The sequence below is a fragment of the Amphiura filiformis genome, chromosome 1 (genome assembly GCF_039555335.1).
Source record: "Amphiura filiformis chromosome 1, Afil_fr2py, whole genome shotgun sequence".
Classification (NCBI taxonomy): Eukaryota; Metazoa; Echinodermata; class Ophiuroidea; order Amphilepidida; family Amphiuridae; genus Amphiura; species Amphiura filiformis.
Genome location: NC_092628.1, coordinates 4199105 through 4221059, shown reverse-complemented (window position 1 = coordinate 4221059; position 21955 = coordinate 4199105). Strand labels below are relative to the sequence as shown.

Sequence of the window (21955 nt, the reverse complement as noted above, 5' to 3'; positions counted from 1 at the left end):
TGTTCTTTCATCCAATGGATCCTCACTGCCAAAATGTTCTCACTAGTAAGCTAAGTTCACATGGGCACATAATCTTAAGATTTGACCTACCTCTTAGAAACGTCATCATTCATGAGTAGAAACTTTGCAATATGTGCATGGGTTCAAAGCAAAAAAAAGAAGCAAAATAACAACAACAAAACAACTTTTATTTGTTCTTGGACTATAATACATCTCATCCTTTTAGCGGGAGATTCTCAACTTCTCACTTACATTCTCAAGATAACTCAGTTTATTCTCAAGCTAACACAGTTATTTGGCAAAAATGTTTGGCTAGAAACTTTGGTCATGTTAGTGTCTTGTTCACAACCACTTGATCTTTGAAAAGGGGTGGGGCAAATAAATTTTGCCTGGTGTAACATTTGGTGCAAAAATTTACTGAACTAAAAACTCTGTTATGGCCTCATACACCATATATGCATTATGCCCTCCTCTAAACCTTGTAATTTCTAAAATCTAACTAAAAGTGAACAATCTGATATGGACATGACCATATCACCATTGAATATTGCTGAGGAGCAATATTGGCACCCAAGGCGTACAGCAGGATACCAATAGGTATGAGGTTATAGGGCCAAAAATGGCCTATAGCTATACCAATCATAAAAAGGCACTACTCATTGGGAAAATGGTAAATTCATGCAATCTATTACATTACATCTGTAATTTCTCTTGGGCTTGGTTGTACCAGGGCTTCAATTTTCTTCATCTTTTTGGGGGGATATTTGATATGGTTTTCTTGTTTCAGTTTTGGTGCTAATCAATAAAGTGTCCCTGTGGCAGATTTGTTGGCTTTTTATTATGCACTGCTATGCCACTAGACATGACTAATATTGAATACAAAAAGACCTGCATTTGGAACTAATTTTTGCTCACATTTTATTTCATTTATTACACTTTCATCATGGTGCAAATTTCTTACATGGCTTGTGATACAATGAAATCTGAGTTTAAACAGCTAAAGGTGGTACTTAAAACCCTGTGATAAATTTGTGACTATCTTTGCATTTTTCTCAAAAAATAATAACACACTGGTAACAAAAGTCATGTACATGTATCATTTTTTTATTATCTGGGGCAAAGAATCCAGTTACTACAATGGAATTTCAGTGACTCAAGACAAGTGGTACATTAAAGACAAGTGGTACATGTACGTTATTTATGATAAGAAAAAGAGGTAACTGTTAGAATGTACAACAATATACCACATGTCAAAACATAATGAACCACTTGTCTTGAATCACTGAAATTTCAGTAAAGTAATTGGATTCCTTGGATTCATTGATAATAGTCCCAAACAAAAATGTTTGGTAGACTCATAACCGGTGCGATCTTACCTTTCCGATGTTGATTAAGATACTTCTTGCATCGATCCCGAGATGCGGAAAAACCAATAGTCATTTTGTCCCACATAAATGAATAAATAACAAAACCCCCGATCCCCGAGTGGACTCACCCATTCGGTGACGTCACACGATAATCACCCCTTATCCGACTTGGGCAGCCCCTACTCGCCAAACTTGTAGGGGCGGCCGAGGTCAGATAATCAATATCGGAAAGGTAAGATCAAGACCGTTATGAGTCTACCAAACATTTTTGTTTGGGACTAGACTCAGTACACCGGTCGATCTTACCGCTTCCGATGTTGATTAAGATACTTCTTGCATCAACATCTGAAAGATCGATCTAGCAAGTAACCGACGGATGGAGGTACAAGATTGGCCAGCATCTGATAAGGATCGGGAGAGTGGGTAGCATGGTAATCGCGAGGTCAAACTATCCCCCCCCCTCACGGCCGGGAAACAGAAAGACTACGTGAACAGACAAAAACCCCTGAACTGACAGTTCAGGGGTTAAGAATAGAAACACTGGTTCTTACCATGTTGGAATTCTGATTGTCCGCGAAACACCTGATACCCAACCACCATATTATCTCCAGAGAATAGCCCTGGAGAACTTATCGCCTGGTCGTTGGTTTACGTTTTTGTAGTAAACCGTGGAAAAGGACGACGGGTTCTTCCAAGACACAGCCTGACAAATCTCTTCTATGGGGACCCCCCTATGGTAGGCCCACGAAGATGAGATAGATCTTGTTGAGTGGGCCTTGGGGCGAGCATCTTTTGCCGCCCCCGAGTCCACCAACACCTGGACCAGCCACCGTGCCAGAGTCTGTTTAGCGGCTGGACCGTGCGGTTCTGCGTGAGTGATAAATAAGCGGTCATGAGCCCTCTTAAGGTTTGTGTTCGCCAAGGTAGTGCTGTAGCGCCTCACCGGGCACCACAACCTGTCTTCGCTATTGATTTAACCCTGCCCAATACTGGGGAGGAAGAGGGCGAGTGTCGGAATGTACTTCGCTCATTTTTGCAAGGAAATCCAGGCGGAAGAAACAGCGTCGCCCGTTGTTAGTAAATACGGAGGCTGACTTGAGACTCGCGTGCAACTCTGAGCAGCGCCGCCCCGAAGCCAACGCCAGAAGAAAGGCCGCTTTAAGAGTGACGTATGGGGTCGCTTTTGACAGGGGCTCAAAAGGGGACCCTTAATATACTCTAAGACTGTGTTGAGGTCCCATGGAGGACCACCTTCCTTTCGGCGTGGCGCCGTTGAACATACCGTCGAGAAGAAGACTTAGGGACCCATCTGAATTGATAGTCGACCCGTCTTGAATCCTCGATGAATCGAGAGAATGGCTGACTTATAGTTGGCTATCGTTGCCTGCTGAAGTCCTGACCTGAACTTTTCTGTCAGAAAATCTGCCACTAGAGGCACAGAGGCTCTAGTGGAGATGTATTTCTCTCATCGCACCATGCGTAGTAGGGAGCCAAACGCTGACTATCGCACGGAGGGTAGACTCTCGTCTACCCCCGGCGATGAGAGAAGCAGCTTCTGATGAAAAGCCTCCCTCCTCCGCCGCACGTTCCCTGATAAGGGCCATGCAGCTAACTGCAGGTGCTCTAGTGGTAGACTTGGTACCTCTCCTCCGGGCATCCGGAGTAGATTTGGTAACTGGGAGTACTCGCGGCTGTGCCGCTAGTAGATCCACCATCGGTCGAAACCACAGGTGTTTCGCCAGAACGGTGCTATCAGAATGACGTTGCAATCCTCCCTCCCGATCTTGGTCACCACCCTTGCGAGTAGCGAGATCGGGGAAAGCGTAAGCAGTCATTCCTCCCCAGTCTCACGGACAGAGCGCCCACGGCGAATGCCTGTGGGTCTGCGACCCTCGAGCAGTACACCGGCAGCTGATGATTGCGATGAGATGCGAACAAATCTATCGAGGGGTGGTACATCACCTTGAAGATCGTCTGGGCGACCTGCGGAGCAAGGGACCATTCTGTAGGTCCCGACACCTTTCCTCGTGACAGATCGTCCGCGAGGATGTTGGTGACTCCGCTATGTGCATCGCTCTCAACGTAATCTGCCTGGCCTTGCACCACCCTATCAGGCGAAAAGTGCGTGCAGGCACAACCGTGGTGACCTTGTGCCCCTTGTCTGTTGAGGTAGGCCACCACGGTTGTGTTGTCCGCTTGGACAACGATATGAGATCTCACGATCACCTTCTCGAAATGCTGGAGAGTTCTCTCCACTGCCCAAAGTTCGAGAAGGTTGATATGGAACTCCGTCTCCGTGGCCGACCATAGGCCCGAGACTGAGTCCTCGTGGATGTGGCCCCCAGCCCAGTTTTGACGCGCCGGTCGTCACCACGTGGATTTGACCGCTGGTGCAGGGAACCTGACACCTTGAGTCAAATTGGGCTGATGGGTCCACCACCAGAGTTCCTCTCGCGCGATCTCCGACATCGGAACCGCGAGGGATATTGGGTGACGACTGGGCCTGTAAAAGGCTAGAAGGTGTAGTTGTATAGGCCTCATGTGAAAGCGGCAGTACGGCACGAGGCCTACCATACTGGCCATAAGGCCCAAAACCTTCATCCATGCCACAGCGGGTGCTCCCTCTGACTCGCCAAGAGTCGGGCACACCTCGCCATGTCCGTCACCCTCTCGGGTGAGGGCGCCGCGATCCCCTCCTTGAGGCTGATCTGGGCCCCTAAGAATAGTGGTGTCTGCGTCGGGACCGAATTGGATTTCTTGACGTTGATCAGAAATCCCAGGTCCCTCCGCACCGCACGGACTACTAACTCCACGAGACACGGTGTCGCCAGGGGGGTGCGTCCGTAAATGACCCAATCGTCCAGGTAGCACCACATGTTGACTCCCCTGCGCTTCAGGTACGCTGCCACCGCTTCTGACCAGGAGTGTAAACACTCTGGGGAGGTGGACAAGCCGAATGGCAGGCATCGAAACTGGTAAGTTTGACCCTGTACCTTGAAGCGTAGAAACCTCTGATCTTGAGGTGCGATCGGAACATGCAGATATGCGTCCGAGAGATCTAGCGATGCCGCCCACATACCCTTGATGGGGCAGGCTAGCACCGAAGCGAGAGTCTCCATTCTGAACCTCTTGGGCCTGATGAACTCGTTCAACGGCTTGAGGTTCAGAATGGGCCTCCAGTCGCCGGTCTTCTTTGGAGCCAGAAAAAACGTGCTCCAAAAACCCTTGGTGAAAGGGGGGTAGACCGGGACAATCGCTTGCTTCGTGAGAAGCTGAGTGACCTCTGACAGTAGTGCCCGACGCTGGGGGCCGTCTGGCGGCACTACCGTGGACCTCTGAATCGTGCAGGCGACGAGGGTGGCTGGTAAATTCCAGCCTGTAACCCCACTGACCACTGACAATACCCAGGCGCCCGGTGAGATGGCATGCCATCTCTGGGCGTAATGCACAGCGGCCGCCCACAGGGGAATCCCCTGTGGAAGTCCAAGGCCTGCCGGCATGGACTGTCGACCGCCGTGCCCTCAGGACCGATCTGGTTTGCCACCCTTAGAAGAACGGCTCTTCTTAGGGGCTTGCCATACGGTCCAGCACTACTCTTGCGCTTCCCAGTCTTTTTGGGAGGTGCTGGAGTAGCCTCGGGCTCGGGTGTAGTCTGCGGTGCGCGCCCTGCTGAAGCCGGAGCTGGCGCTGAAGAACGCTTAGAAGACTTCTTCTTCTTGTGCTTCTTCTTCGCCTTACTGCCCTTCCCTTGGTCAGGGCAGCCTCCGACTTCTTCAGAGTGCTCTCATTGGTGGCCTTCTTTGCCCGGTCCTCAACCAGAGCGCAAAAGGCCTGTCCAAAGAGTAGCCCCTGTCCCACCGAGTCTGACTTCTTCATTGCATCAGCAAAGTCGGAGCCGTAAGTTGACTGGAGGGACAGACAGGCATTCTCCCGGCGGCGAGATGACATCCTATGGGCTAGGCCCATAGAACTCTCGTTGAGGTTAGCTGTTAGCACCGCTAACAGATTAACCTCGCGGAAGAGTTCCGACGTTGCACCGTGGTCGTTCGCTACCTTCCTACCGAGGTGCTCGGCAAGCGTGGTAGCGACGCTAGAGACTCTGATAAGCGAGCGTGCTCGCTTATCGATGAGCTTTAGCTCCTCCTCCCACTGGGGGGAGAACGACCCGTGCGCCTTGGCCGCTAGCGGCAGGCGCTTGGGAACGGCTGGATCCATGTCAGGGACCCTGAGGTAGGTTTCAGTAGTCCTCCTGCGAAACACGCAGTGGAAGCGTGCAAGCACGCGGCGTCGAAGCTCCAGCGAGCCTGACAGCCCTACGAAACCTACCCTTGAGGTCCGCCGGGAATGCAAGTGCGGGCGACCCTTGTGTGGACGCCGCTTAGCTGGGCATCCTACTGAAAGATGCCCTGGTCCTCCTGAACGGACTCCTCCTGAGAGAAAGCCAGGCCCAAACCTTGGGCCACACGGCTCATCACCTCAGCGGTGTCCGCAGGCAGACCATTGCTAGCGAGTTCCTCACGGGAAGCGGGGAAGGATACCTGAAGCTAGCTGCACAGTCTCAACAGACTGTGAGTCGCTACTGGTTTCATCTTCCGACTCCTTTCCCTCGCCTTCAGACTCTGACTCACTCTCTGATGAGGAAGAGATCTGACGACGGGCATCTGAAGGTGGACAGGAGGTGTCGCCACCGTGTGGCTAGCCAACTGAACACCAGCAGAAGAGGGAGTACTCCCGCTAGACCCCGAGATGCTAGCTATAGCACCCGGGATCCGTGACGCTCTCGCTGCTGTCGCCCTAGCCATAGCAGTGTGCGGCCTACCCTGAGCTGTATCAGGGTTAGCCACTCGCCGCCGGTTGGGTAACAACTGGTGGTACTGCTTGCCCAACGCTAGGCGGCACTTGCCACGGTGGAAGACCGTGGAAGAAACCACCCTGCGGCGGATACCACGGGCATACCCTGTTGGTAGCTGACCCTGAAAGGATCCGCCACCAGGGAAACCCCATGAACGGCAGTACCAGTACCGCCTCCCCCTGTTGCCACAGAGACTGTGGTAACCAGGACGAGTACTGCGGTACCTGCGTGGTTGTAGCGTAGGTGCCCGGTAGGGCTCCCGGTTGCGTACCACTGTACCCATGCCTCACAGCGTTCCCCGCTAGAGGATCAAGCCGTGTGTATGGGTACCCCGCCATACTGGCTGTCCCTTGGCTAAAAGGAGCTTGCCTAGTATCACGGGTAGCTGAGCGTGTATACCCTCGATCAGTCACCTCGCTACCTGAATAGGCAGTATCAATCAATGGAGCCATGCTCCGCTGAATAGATAGTGATCGATCATAAGAGGTAATTGACCCATTGACTGTAATGGATCACCCACGCTCTGCTGGCTCTCGAGGACATAAGTGGGTTGTTGATCAGCCAGGCTGTTCAAACTACCTACCCTAACCTCTTGAGCCTCGCCCAAGGTCGCTGTGTGTGGCGGACCACTCACGGCAGCTATGGGCGCGTGCATAGTGGCTACCACTGAAGTCAAGCCGTAGCTCGTCTCGGTAGCTGCCACTGTTTGCACTTGGGTCGCTGTCCCGTGAGAGACTGCGAGCCCAACCCCGGTATAGCCGCTAGCCAGTCCCGGAGGACAGCCGGCAGCCATTCCAAGGCCCAGGGAATCACTCGGCGGTCCCACCATGGAACGCTGCCGTGTGACAACCCCAGTTGGTTCTGCTAAGACTACACCTGAAGCGTTAGCCCCGGTATCGTCTCTGCTAAACCCATGCACGTTTTCATTCGACCCTTTCGGGGAACGAAAGGCGTGCTGCGTGTCGTGGATCAACCCAGGCAAGCCCGGGTTCCACTGGCACGCTGCGTGCTACAGACCGGCCGAGGCAAGGCCGCTACACGCGGTATGCACTGAATCCCACCAGGCAAGACCCGGGCCCCTTTGGCATACTGTCCGTCGCCGGCTACTTCATGGTGCTAGACCCGCTTCGTTCGCCAGCAATAGGCGGGTGTCCACCTGCAAGAAGCTCGCTAGAGATCTCACTGGTAGACTGGTACTCGCCGGTTAGGGCAAGTACCGCCCTGCTGCCTGCTACTAGCTTAGGCGTAAAGTCAGTGCTTTCGCTGGCTGCTAGGCCTTGGGCTCGCTAGCAGTCCCGGAGGGTCCGCCTGCTTGCCGGGACCGGAGCCCCAGAGGTTACCTTAGCGTGGCCCTTGCCTGCCTCGCTAGTACTTACCATCTCAATCTTACCTGTAGGCTTCTGTTTCTTAGTCTTCGTCTTCTGTCTGTGGCGAAGACCTAAACGAGCGCGAATTTCCAAAATTCGAAGTGGATGGCCGATAAGCCTATGCAAAAGGAAGCACACTTATTTGATTTAGAGCAATCCCTGTGGGAGTAGCAGAGTGGATCTGGGTCCCACTCTGGTACAAGGGAAGGGCATGATTGACAAGGCCTAGACATTGTAGTAATCGGGAGCGTACAGCACTACCCCCGAACACAAGCTCAAGCCCAATAAACAGACCCACACGCACAGTGGCTGACGCTGATGTAGTGGTATGATATAAAAATATATATACAAAGGGATGAAAAACTGAAAACCTTTTGGGGAAGATTTGTCAGGCTGGTCCTTCGAAACCCACCGAACTCTTAGCAGTAACTCAAGGCGTCATCAGGCCGCGTACTGAAAGATATAACGATAGAGCACACCATAAACATAGCGATAATCACTCACCATACATGTATACACAGTACTGTACAAACATCTATTGTAACTTACTAGTCTGTTATAGTTGTTTTACGTGAGAACAAAAATAAAATGGCGCCCTAAGGGCGGCCATTTTGAAAACGTGTGTCCCGTATATGAACGGAAACACACATACAAGCTAAGTTTTGGATCGTTTTGTCACTTTTCTAGCGAAAAATGTCGTCAAAACTATCTCCTAGCGACTATACTGGTTGGTTTTTACCTCAGTGTAACAAACAAACTGTATATCTCGATCCTTTGGTTCGTAATGATACTTAGCGTTGGTAAAGAAAAATCCACACGTCTATCTCATCTAGAAACCAAGGAGGATAAAGGTGATTATCGTGTGTGACGTCACCGAATGGGTGAGTCCACTCGGGATCGGGGGTTTTGTTATTTATTCATTTATGTGGGACAAAATGACTATTGGTTTTTTTTTTCATCTTGGGATCGATGCAAGAAGTATCTTAATCACCATCGGACACGGTAAGATCGACCGGTGTACTGAGTCTATACCGGTACATAACTATTGTATTTGTTACCAGTGTGTAGTTATTTGAGAAAAATGCAAAATTAGTCACAAAATTTATCAGGGGGTGTAATGTACATTGTAGTACCCCCTTAAAGTACTGAAGTCTTCTATGTAGGCCTACTCTTGTCATGTTACAGAATGTTTTACACACAAAACATAATCTGTTCATTCACTGATCTACATGTAACAGAAACAATAAGACTTTTTAACCATTTAGGCCTATATCACTAGTCTATTTGTGCTTAGAACATACATGTACATTGAATAGGTTCCACATTTTTATACAAAATATGTTGCATCCTGTACTGGGTATAAAGTACCATAAGGTACAGGTACCGTAGTCAAAAGTTCACTTGAAAGTGTTTCAGAATTCTCTTCACCATATTATATTCAGCATGATATCAGGCATCACTATGTTGGGCTATGTACATGTAGATCTAGTTAGTTTGGGAGCAGACTACTTCAGATTCTGGTATTGTTAAGATTGGGGCAGGGATGTGTGCTTAAATATTAAGAAAATAAAAATAGGTTGATAGTTGCGCTGGTTCATTTGGGGCAAAGGATTATATGCAATTCTGGAAACCAGTTACTAGCTTAAAATAACACTTTGTGAAAAATGCTGCCTGTGTGAAAATATGCCATTACTGGTTATACAAGATTAGATTTAGGTCTCTCTCTCACAATCTTACACATCCTCTATAATATCCTAAACCTAGAGGCTATGCAGACTCTACAAAGAGAGAACACATAACCAATCTTGTCTACAGGAAATAGCACAATGATGAACAAATAAAAGAATTAAACTATTTTGTCTTTATCCTGAGGAAAAACAAATTAGCAGACATGAAGAATGCAGCAGACTTGTATTATGCACGAGCCTTGAAAACATTGGCAAAGTGGATTTGTATGTTTGCCTACTTTATACCAGTCAACTTGAGTCAAGGATGTAGCTTTACTGTGTCCACAAATTCACTTAGTTTCTCTTAGTCTCATTTTAGGTTCACCATGACAACATTGAGGCTGGACAGTCTTCCTTTAGCTTTCATCTCCAAAGTGCTCTATTCTCCACTTAATTGTCCATTTCACAATTAATATTGAGTCTGTATCATCCATCTTGTATGTTGATTACTGGAAATTTGATATTTTTTCCTTACAATTTTTAATCCAATTTTTGCCCATTGTATTTTGGCTGCTCCACATTTTCAACCTTGCAACAGCCCTGCCAGGTATCTATCTTCCACTTAGCTAACACCATAAAAAGATTGGCCATAATTTGATGCCAATACAATATAATGGCAACTTTCATATAATTTTCAAAAGTTTTTTTATGTGTTACAGAAACATCATAAGAGCACAAATTTATCTTTAGGATTCACCAATCCTCTCACCCCCACCCCCCAAATGTTACCAACTTGAGTGTCATACCCTGGGGTCAAGCCATGGTCAAACTGATTTGGGATTACCTCCTTTAATACAATGTAGCTCTGTGCTGCACATAAGATGATCTTTTAGACTTTTATTATCAATAATGCAATCACAAGAACCAATATAATTGGTATGTGGGTTATGCCTCTAATCTGGCTTGAATAAACTTGTGCAATATTATTGGCTCTTGTATTTTGGGTTTTTTATCCAGGACAGTTGCAACAACCCATTGCAACAACTCTTGGAAATAATCCTGTAAGTTCTACAACATATTCAAAAAGGCGAATTTATTAAATGTTTTTATCTGTCGACATAAATGTGTCTGCAATTGATGAACATTGTGTAATAATTTCTAAGTGAAATCAAATGCACATTGCACACCATCCACATTTATGAGGTCGGTGTCATGTATCATGTCAAGCTGTAGGCCCCTATTGGCCGTATAAAATTAATGTTTTGGTTCTGACAGGTCCTCGTCCACAGGATTTTCATGAATTGATGGGGGAGGTTTTTTGTTTGTTTTTTTTTCTTCAATGTAAAATAGTTTTTACAGTCAAATTAAGTATTTCTTGGCCAAACTGGAACATGCGTGTTGCATCCATAGCATACTACATGTAAGCGTGTACCGTACGCAATGTATTAGGCGAGTGTATGCTTTCTTTTGTACCGCGCTATGTGCGTGTGTGTTTATCACAGAGCCACTACATGTACATGTAGCGTTTATAGTGTTCCAGTTTGGCCAAGAAATACTTCATTTACCTGTACGGAGTAGTTTTCTGTGTTTTCCAACAGTGCTCGAGGCACAGAGGAGAGAGAAAACAGAGCCCGTACCACCAGTCACAAGTCTCCGCATCATCCGATAATGAGGGCCGATTGTGCGACAGGCGAGACTGCTACGCAATTACCGCGTATTTTCATGGTCTATCGCGTAATCACGCAACGCTCGACGCGAAGGCACGCAGCGCTGGCGTGATTGTTTGACACAGCACGATCGAACAATCGGCCCTCATGAATATGCGAGAACTCACCGTATACATGTACAATACACGAGGACTTTGACTGGTGGTACGCTCTCTGTTTTCTCTCTCCTCTGTGGCTCGAGGAAAAGAGGAGGCCCTTTTTCTTTTCTTTTTTCGAATGTGAGATTCTGAGGGATAAACCACCTACATAACATACACGCATGTACAATTTACCACAAAAAGACTTGGAAGTGATTCTTGTTCTCTATACATTGTATACGAAGATTTCCTATTGAAACATTCCAAATTTAAAAAAAATTCAATTAAAAAAAATCCTAGAAATTGAGGAGGGAGGGGATGAGAACCAAAATATTTTTTTTTTTGGCCTATAGAATATGTTACATTTCACAATCAATTGGCAGTACACAGTAATGAACAGACAAAACATGTACAGAGATGCTAAAAAATTACCCACAGCTAAATCACAGGTTTTAAAGAGGTACATTGTATAGAGTACAGACCGTACCTCTACCATACAGATAATCTTCAATAATAGAAAAATGTAGGTGAACTACACACACTAGTTACAATATTTCAGAAAATAACTTTTGCCCGATAAAATCGCTTTGTAGACTGAGCTTGGTACCGATACATGTACCCTGAGTAAAGATAGTCAGTCACTTGTGCTGAGCATCAAATTGGTCACTTATCGCTCACTGTTCCAAATGTGACATCTACACCAATTACAGTCCCGAAACTGTCTACTTTTTAGCCGACCTCAATTCCGAAACATTTAGTGATAGTTAAAAATGCGATCCCCAACCCTTTGGTTACCTTTTTGGACGAATTTGTCGAAATCTCCGCGGAGTCTCCGTGTCTGAAATTCCCGGTACAAACATCGAAAATGTCGCAATTCTCAGTTCCGTGATGATACTATATCCGCATCGCTGTTTTCATACATGAATATGCATATCTCTGACCCCTGTAAGGTCAAAAACATGGCGTTGATTTCAACCAATCCGAGCCACCGTTTAATAAGCAGCTTGATACTGACGTCATATCTGAGGTGACCAGGAGGCAGGAGCTACCATTTTGGTAAACTGAACTCGACTCGCATGCGTTCTTTTGGTTGACATAAATCGAACAAAATTTTCAATAACGGGTAATAGTATGATTTCAATTTTTATTAATGAAGTTACTTGTAGTTTTGAGGAATGACAAAGTTGTTTTTGGAAACTTAGATGTTTGTTTCAACTGATGATGTAGGATCGCAAGGTGAGTGAATTCGTGAAGAGATTTGCTTGTACATGTATGGTACAGGTTGTAACTAATATGTTTAATACACAATTGTATACACATGCACACTTGCACAGTAGCAGACAGTGTTCGATTTACCTGGTCCCCATTTTGGACAACCTGCTACACAAATTTCAGCTTGCAGTGTAGCAATTTTTAACAATGTAAACATAAGAACATGATCACCTAAATATTACCAGTAATGTTTTCGCTGAAAATTGCTACACAAGTTTTTCAGAGTAAATCGAACCCTGGTAGCAGACCTACAGTCAGTCACCTACCTGTATATTTTCCCACTTTTGATAGTCCGTATGATTCTGACAGTAAGAACACGCTTTCTTATAAAACTGCCGTGCATTCTCCTGTCTCACACTCTCCAAAAGATCCGCTTTATCTGCGGGCATTGGTATCCCATCTCTTAACTCATACGCAGGCACAACAAATGATGTTTTACGAGAATATTCAGTCTCCTCTTGTAAAATTATACTACTGTGAGCAAGATGTAAAAACCCTGTTCTCATGTTAGCACTTGGTAGCATGTCAATATCGATTACCAATAAGAATTTTGATGATGTTCCTGCTCTCGCTACATTGCGAAGCAAATTATTAGGGTATGGAATGCCTTCTTGAGCATAATTTTGTGTTAATAATTTCCTCTCCCATAAATCAGGAAGAATAGATTCACACGGAAGTTTAGTTAGAGTTGTTTCTTTCGCATCACTATTCCCATCAACTATTTCAGTTATAGGATGTACAAGATGAAATGACACATTTTGTTTTATACCAGGGTAACATTCACGTAAAGTTAACATTACAGTACTAATTGTATCTACTTCCGATGCTAGACCAAAAATCGCTACGGACAAAGGACCTCTCCATCGGTCAACTAAATCCACTATGTGTGCTAAATGGTGCAACGAGCATTGCGTTACTAAGGTTACATCCTTGTATTCTTTGTGCACATCACGAGTATCCATGGTGGCACTTTTCATGTAATAAGGATAAATTTTGTACGATCCACTGGTGTCTAGCTTCGCATCTGGTATCCGAAACTGAGCTGGATTCTTTAATGTTTTTCCCATTGATTCTGGTCGAAAGATCAAGCCTGCACCACCTGCCCCGGCATGACCAAGCGAAGCACCTCCTCCTCCATCTCTTCTTGGAAATATTGCAGAAGTTCTTCGCTTTGCAGTTCTGTTTTCTAGCCATGATATCATGGATAAATGTATTAACTGTAGAACAACTAACACAACAACAAGACTGCTGATTGTGAACCGTAGTACATTGCAGCGCATGGTGAGGAATTGTGCAGTCGTACCGCCCCGATACAGACGGGGCAAGCACTGAGCGAAAACTAGTCCAAATATATCGGTACTGAGCTTCGAATTCGATCCGCATGGCCGTCCAGTATCTGCTATAATATCCTGGGATTCCCTTCCATAGCTGTGTTGTCCCTGTATTTCTACAGAAACATCTGAAGCCGTCGTTTTGTTATCACTCGAATGCATGTGTCTGCCGATGCAATTCAACAACAACAACCAGACTGAAGAAACGTCAATTTATTTAGGTCAAAGGTCAATGACCTGAATTGTAAGGACAAATTTTGCGGCAGGTGGATTAGCGCCCTCGTTCACTTTGAGAAGTAAAATGAAATTTGAACAACTTTTTTAATAGGCAGGCCGCGATTGAAATTAATTAAATTTGTAAAATTAAAATTCAGTAGAGCAAAGCAATATGCTAAATTTATTTAATCAAGGAGAAAAGACATTAAAAAAAAGGGGCGACAAAGAAATGAAATATGAAAAACGGGGAACGTTTATTATCATAAATAAATTTTAATAAAACTTGGGAAGGAAGCAAAGGACGAAATGAACTTAGGAAGGAAGGAACTTGGGAAGGAAGGAACTTACGAAAGAAAGAACATGGGAAGGAAGGAAGGCAAGAACTTAGGAAGGATGGAAGGAAGGGAAGGAAGGAAAGAAGGAAGGAAAGAAGGAAGGAAGGAAGGAAGGAAGGAAGGAAGGTAGGAAGGAATGAACTTAGCAAGGAAGGAACTTAGCAAGGATAGGAACTTACCGTACATGTAGTTTTAGGAAGGAATGAACTTAGGAAGAAAGGAACTTAAGAAGGAGGAAACTTATGAAGGAAGGAACTATAGGAAGGAACTTACCTATAGGGAGGAGGAAACTTAGCAAGGATTGAACTTTATAGGAAGGATGGAACTTGAGAAGGAATGAACTTATAGGAAGGAACTTAGGAAGGAAGGAACTTAGATATAGGAAGGAACTTGAAGGATAGAACTTTAGCAAGGAACTTAGGACGGAATGAACTTAAGAAGGAAGGAACTTAGATAGGAAAGAACTTAGCAAGGAGGGAACTTAGGAAGGAAGGAAGGAAGGTAGGAGGGAGGGAAGGAAAGAATGGAGGAAGGAAGGAAGAAAGGAAGAAAGGAAGGAAGGAAGGAAGGGAGGGAGGGAGGGAGGGAGGAGGGAGGGAGGGAGGGAGGGAGGGAGGGAGGGAGGGAGGGAGGGAGGGAGGGAGGGAGGGAGGGAGGGAGGAGGGGAGAGAGGAGGAGGGGGAGGAGGAGATACAAAAAGGATGGAGGAAGAAAGCGGAAAAACAATTTAGAATGAGACCCAGGGAGGTAAATAACAGGGAACTTATTATTTTGCCCACCCAGTAAATTCATCTTGCCCATTGACCTTTAGAATTTGAAAAGTATAAATCACGTTAGGTCTAAAGCTGTGCTAACACTTTTCTTTGATAACTTTGACCACAATTATTTATTTTTTCAAATATCTAAAAAATTCAAGAATCTAAGCTAATTGAACAGACAGTAATTTACTGCTCCAAGAAAGTATCCTTACACTTGGAAAAATAATCACAATTTCAAAACTGAACCATATTGGGGTAACTTTTTTTTTAATAGATGCACTATCTAATCCGGCACATTTTGACACCCCACTGAATCCAATGTGACTTCAAGAAGCAAAGTTATATATACAAGCATTTGATTATAGACGAAGGTCCAGTTTTAAAAGTGACACACTGGCCTATTCAAAACTCGACGGACTAGACATCTGGTTTGAGAGTGATAAATGGGTAATATACCTTTATGCGCCTTTATTTTAAAACAAAAAGAACACAAGAAAACTGAAACAAAAGAGCTGACAAATAAAATGCAAGTTATGAAAAGTACAGAGAAGTAAAAACTTAAATAAATACTGCTTTAAATAAGGCTTCTTTGAAGAAACTGTGTAGTCTCGAATTTGTTGCGCTTGTTGGGATCTTTTTGCGCCTTGTATAGGCCAATTTGTCACTTTTAAAACGGAACCTTCGTCTATTCAATTGCTTGTAACTTTACTTCTTGAGATCACATTGGATTCAGCGGGGTGTCAAAATATGCAAGATTAGATAGTGCATCTATTACAAAAACAAATTTACCCCAATATGGTTCAGTTTTGAAATTGTGATTATTTTTCCAAGTGTAAGGATACTTTCTTGGCGCAGTATACATGGAGCGGTCACTGCATTTTTACGTTTATTCAATATAGACGAATCCAATTTCACGCAATCCTACACTGACCTCAGTGGCAGTCATATTCGGGTCCCCGTCGGCTCCATCTCACCTAAAATGTGAAATGATGCGGCCTTGAAGGGTATTTTAAGCTGCATTCTATCACCCACCCGTGTTACACGTAGACAAAAGAATGATGACAGTTTACAACACAAAAGAATCTAACATCGAATTTTAAGCGGCTTTAATCCAACCAATTGGCTGTCACAACACCAGTTTGGTGCTGCGGGGACCCAGTAATGGCCGACCAAATCCTGATCATGGCTCGTTGGATTCGTCTATAGGAGGTGTAATCAGTGGTGGCATTGATTTGTGGAGAAAATTGCAATGGGTTTTTTGGCGCTGAGTATTTAGAAGCGGGTTTTCATGATTGTGGAGAAAACTGGGGTGGGGGTGGGGGTGAGTTTGAGGGGGTGACTTCCAAAAATGAAAAACTGCATGCCTGCAAAACGTTAAAGTTTGGGAAAAACCACAAAATTTTGATAACAAAAGACCTCGAAAGTCCATTTAGGGGTAAAGTCTACATTTTACACCAAGTCAATTTCTTCGCAAAACTAGATCTACGTTTTGGAAAATCCATGCGTCTGGTTGCCATTAATTTACAGATGCCCACCCAGTAAATTATTGTCCCTGATTTGAGGGCAAAAAATAATTAAATTGCTCACCCAGTATATTATCCTTACCTACCTGACCAGATGACCTTTCTGCTATTTTCGGAAGATAGCCCGGCAAAGTTAAAATTACTTTTGTTACACCCTGTAAAGTAAGTTAGACTTTAAACCCCTGGACTTCAACCCTGATGTCATGACATACACGTGTCAATTTGCCAGTAATGTATGAAGTTTCTGCCCACAGCCATAAGCTATGAGCCTTTGTCAAACTTCTCTTTGGAAGTTTGCACGGAGACTTTCATATGCAAACAATGTCCACACAATGACACAGCAACGGGCAGTATTCGCTACTTGCACGGTTCCGCCATTATGCACTATGTGCGGGAGAGCCTCGAACTGGCAGCATACATGAATGGGAATTGAACTAGTCATAACGTTCTGTGTAAGGTTACATAATTCTTCCTTTCATGTATGCTGCCAGTTCGAGGCTCTCCCGCACATAGTGCATAATGGCGGAACCGTGCAAGTAGCGAATAGACCATTCGGAAGAAAACAAAAATATTACACAATCCACGCAGGTCAGCCAACGCAAACGTTCTGTATAATTCATAGAGCTATATACATTTGTATAACCCTTGATCAAGAAGAGCATGTTTCGTCTTACCAGGGACCGTGTATTACATGGTCTTACTGAACTAACACCAGCTTTGGTACCATCTTGTGCGAGAATACTACGGGAGGAATGGCCTAAGATCACACTGGAAAGGTACGGTTACAGAAAAGTCCAAATTCAATAATAAAAATAGGCCTAGATATGCGGTAAGAAAACCAGTTGTGGTCCTATCATAAGTTGTGGATGAATGTAAGCCACGAGGTCAAACTACTGTCTTTTGTGTTTCTGTTTAAGTTGTTGTTATAGGCTATTGAAGTTGGTTACCCGGTTGATTGATTTTTATTCGGAAAATATTTCAACATAAATTATAAAGTATATATATCAGATAAAATGACAATATTCGAACGGTGTTGGCTCCATCCTTTAGGAATCTTGCGGGGATGTTGTCAAGACCTTTGCTTTTTGCTTGCATTTAGACTAAAACCCCTTGTATTAAACCTGAGCAAGTACATGTACCAAACCAATCGGTTGAACACCCCTATAGTAGGCCTATACTCATAGTAGTTTGATTGAATCAACACTATCCATCAACACCCATCAACATCAAGAACTACTCAGCAGTTGATTCAGCACTATAACCAAGAGATTTCAATTATTGTTTCCACAATTTATGATCAATATGATGGTCAGACTATGGTGATATATCAACTTTCAGTTAATTTCCATGCTTTCAGTTAATTTCCATGCTTTTCATGTTGCTTATCTTTTCCAGGTTATATCAAGTAGTCGACAATGGTGACGATGGCTCTGGGTTTCCATGCTCGCTGGTGATGATTCAAGACCAACAACACTCTACTGAAGTTCTTGCTCATTGCAGAATTACAAAAGTTCTCAATTATGCAAACAGTACCTATATAGAATCAAGTAAGACAGAGCTTATCCTTGAATGTCAATTCCGGTATATTATTTAAATATCAAAAAACATTGTAACAATTTACTACGCAAGGCCTAAATAATGTACTCGTATAATGTATAGCATATGCTCTTTCTATGATAAGAGATTCACTAAAAATCTTATTTCCAAAGGTTCGGTTAATCGAGACGTTAAATTTACGAGTTATACGCATATTTGCATGAACAGAGTGTCCTTACATGTAGAAAATAAGGCGACAACTCTCTAGTCCCAAGGTTGTCTAGTCCGAAGGCTCCTTAGCCCGAAGGTTCGCTAGTCCGAACACGTAATTTACCATTCGCTAATCCGAATTCTGGAAAAGGTTCGCTAGTCCGAATATCGGGTTGTCTAGTCCGAGGGTTCGCTAGTCCGAATAATAAATGTGACCGTACAGCACGAATGAGCCGTAAATGTCCTCAATTGTATTCCGAGTTACAGTGTAAAATGGGCATGAAGGTCGTATTCATTGGTACCTCAATTTGGTGCTACGTGTACCTCATTTAATGAGATACACGTAGCACCAAATTGAAATACCTATGAATATGACCTTCATGCCCACTTTACACTGTAACTCGGAATACAATTGAGGACATTTACGGCTCATTCGTGCTGTACGGTCACAAATAAGGTTCTCTAGTCTGAATATAGAATAAGGCTCACCCTAAACCCTAACACTAACCCTTATTCTATACCGGTACTACTCGGACTAGAGAGCCTTCGGATTAGCGACCCTTCGGACTAGAGGGCCTTCGGACTAGCGACCCTTCGGACTAGAGAGAAGTCACGGAAAATGACACGCATTTGGCGATGTCATATTTTCCGATAAGTATTTAATCCTTCAGTATCTTATAGGCCTACTTATCTTAACTTTTGAGCACAAGACAACAATAGTGTCAAGAGTGCCAGGTGCACCTTTCCCCGGACACAATTTTCTTAATTTATTAGTTTTACTTGTCTCTTGTTTTTCTATGAATGAACTTACCATGTCTGCCATGCTATGACAGAGTCTACTGAAATGAAAATGGAGATATGTACACAAACATGATGTAGCACTAATTTATGATTCTGATGATGGTATATAAGAATCTTGTAACCATTTGGAGCAAGTTGGGGGGATGAGGCTATGGACCCAGACTGGGGATCACGAAGTGCCCCTTTAACAGAGTCGGGAATAGCACTAGCAGTCCGAAAGTACTTGCATTTAAGGGACGTACCATTAGACTTCAAGGGAGGGGGGTTAGGTAGTTGGGGTAGGGGGATTTTTTTTCGCCGCCGAATTTCATGCATTTATACACAGTTAGGTGGGGGAAGTTTTTTTTTTTTTAGTGTTGGTGGGGAATTTTTTATTTTTTTTGCCCATGTAGTGGGGGAAGTTTTTTTCAAAACTTCCTACCCCCCCCCCCTGAAGTCTAATGGTGCGTCCCTAAGTTAGTTCACTGTCTTTCTTTTCACATAGTTGTTGTGGACAAATCACATCGAGGACACGGATTGGGACGTCAAATTATAAATTTAGCTGAAGAGTATGTCAAATCACGTGGTATCACACACATGTTTTTATCCTGTCTGATGGAGAATGCCGCTATTTTTATTCACCATGGATACCGGTATTGTGAACCAAAAGTTGCCACGCTCGGGTCTGCTGTAAGATTTATGAATCATCTTTAAAAATTGTATATAACCCTTTGTTCGTTTGTGGTAAATTATAAATTCGACATAAGGTTTTAAATTGGTAGGTCTACCATTATTATATTCATATAAAGTCTCCGATAGAAGATTCGAGAGGTCATTGGTACGTACCTGTATGGGACACACAGCAGTGTTACACATGTTGGTCATTTTTTGAGAGTTATTAACAAGTAAAACAAAAAAAACCAAAACACCATGGCCGCAGAGCCGACAAGCCTGTGGCCGAAGACTCCCATGTAGTTGAGTTCATTAATAATGGAGCTCCAATATAGAAGGGCCCCGCAGGGCAAGAAAGCAAGAATAACCTTAATGTAACATTGACTAACAGTAACCTTAACGTAACTTTGACCAACGGTAACCTTAATGTAACATTGACCAACGGAGGGTTAGAAGGGGCCTTTGGCACCGATTGTGAGCAGCCATTTTTATAGTGCTTCAAATAATGTAAGACAACGGCCTGTTTTGTTTTGTTTTTGTTTTTTGATTCTGACCATTTTTTTGTTTGCTTAATTTTACAGATGCTTGGGTCATCTGGCCCGCCCCCATACGCCGTCGCTTTGCCAGGATGGGAACATATTTACGATGGTTTTCAGTCGGTATCGGACTTGATAAAGGAAGAGAACCGGGAAGGAAAAGGAGGTTCTCTGGAAGAAAATACTTCAAGCTTAGAAGATAATTCTGAAAGACTAAAGCTGAAAACAAGAACTATCAAATATTATGATTCTATGACTCCAGAATTGTCAGATTATGGATATGCATGGCTTGCAAAGGAATTGTAGAAATATTAACATATAAAACTGATGGTCGCTAGAGATCACACGAAGTCACACTATGATAGAGGGGTGAAATGCTCTAATTGACAGATATACCAAATCAAGTAGGCCTAATATTCATCTGATCACAATGATTTAAAAAAATGCATATTACCGCCTTATCGTCTATGGAGTTATTATACAAAAACCTATAATTTTCAGGTCAAATATCACGTTTACTTATTGGTTGTATGTTTGTCAAATATGCTCCTGGAGCATTCTAAATCAAACATGCTCGTGGAACATGTACTTAAATTGAAAATATTTATAAGAAATCAAATACGCTCCTGGAGCATGTACTTAAATTGAAAATATTTATATATATCAAACATGCTTCTGTACCATATGGTGCATGGACCATATTATCGCGTATCGGGCCAAAATCGCACAAAAGCGGGCGGAGAGGTTGAAAATTATCCTTGACTTTCATTGCACATAACAAGTAAAGTATAAACAGTTTAGAAATGTCATGAATGCTAGGCCCAATATACTTTTTCTTGATTCTCATGTCATAATGTTTGCTAAAATCAGAGACATTTGAAATGTTTCTTCGATTTTTGCAATAATAGATTCTTTTTGGTAAGAAGTTGAAATGGGATAGCGTGTGGCAGAAACATGCGAAATAAAGGAAGCAACATAATTGAGGCTTTAAGAAGCTATCTCTGATGATTTATGCCAACAATTTGTAACATAATAAACTGATGTTAGCCCAGATAAGTTGGTTGAAAATTAAGACTCAAGAACCTGTTCCAGAAAAAGCTGCAGATACTTGAAATTTGAAAAACAAAATGAGGCCCCCGGCTCCATGGGACCCATTCCTGAAATGAAAACAGTTTTAGCATACTTATAAACTCTTATTAGTCCCTTACTAATACACTACAGCATGTGAAATCACCATTTTATACACTAAAAAGGACAAGTTCATCACTGGTTGTACCAGTAGATATATCTGTGTGCAAGTCTACCGAACTTTCAGAGGCTATGTAGGGAGGGGGGTTAAAATATTTTTGTTTCAACCAATTTTTTTTTCATATAAGTGGTTCTCATATTTTGAGGGGGGTATCTTTTTTGAGTTGTACACCTACTTATAAGAAATGAATCAAGAAAACCAGTTGATATCAAAACGTAAGGACACTTTCCCCCACCTGAGATCATGCGAACGGGACTGATTTCATCAAGCCTTGGGATCGCCTTTATAGAACACATACCATTCCTCTCGTATATCAGCTTTATAGAACCATCGAATTTTAAAACTTCAAAGGAATCATACGATCACCTCAATTAAACGTGATCAATCCAGTCTGATGTTGTGCGGGTACCAGATCCAGATCCAGATCTAAGATACCAGATCCAAAGTTGCTAAAAGCACAGGACACAAATTCCAAATACA

At 43.7% G+C, this 21955-nt stretch overlaps 2 protein-coding genes across 2 annotated transcripts in view; one reads left to right on the top strand and one right to left on the bottom strand.

The window, feature by feature from the left end:
• LOC140135403 (beta-1,4-glucuronyltransferase 1-like) overlaps window positions 1-13838 on the bottom strand; it is a 233411-nt gene extending 219573 nt beyond the window's left edge. The window contains exon 1 of the mRNA XM_072169692.1: window positions 12596-13838. Within this exon, the coding sequence (XP_072025793.1) occupies window positions 12596-13822 (1227 nt within the window). The 5' untranslated portion in view covers window positions 13823-13838. The remainder of the gene's footprint in view (window positions 1-12595) is intronic.
• A 3243-nt stretch (window positions 13839-17081) lies between these two features.
• Window positions 17082-20642, top strand: LOC140165390 (N-alpha-acetyltransferase 80-like). The gene is made up of 4 exons (XM_072188707.1): window positions 17082-17268; window positions 17888-18039; window positions 19524-19708; window positions 20272-20642. The coding sequence occupies exons 1-4, from the start codon at window positions 17153-17155 to the stop codon at window positions 20530-20532; spliced, it is 714 nt and encodes a 237-aa protein (XP_072044808.1). The 5' UTR covers window positions 17082-17152; the 3' UTR covers window positions 20533-20642.
• The last annotated feature ends 1313 nt before the right edge of the window (window positions 20643-21955 follow it).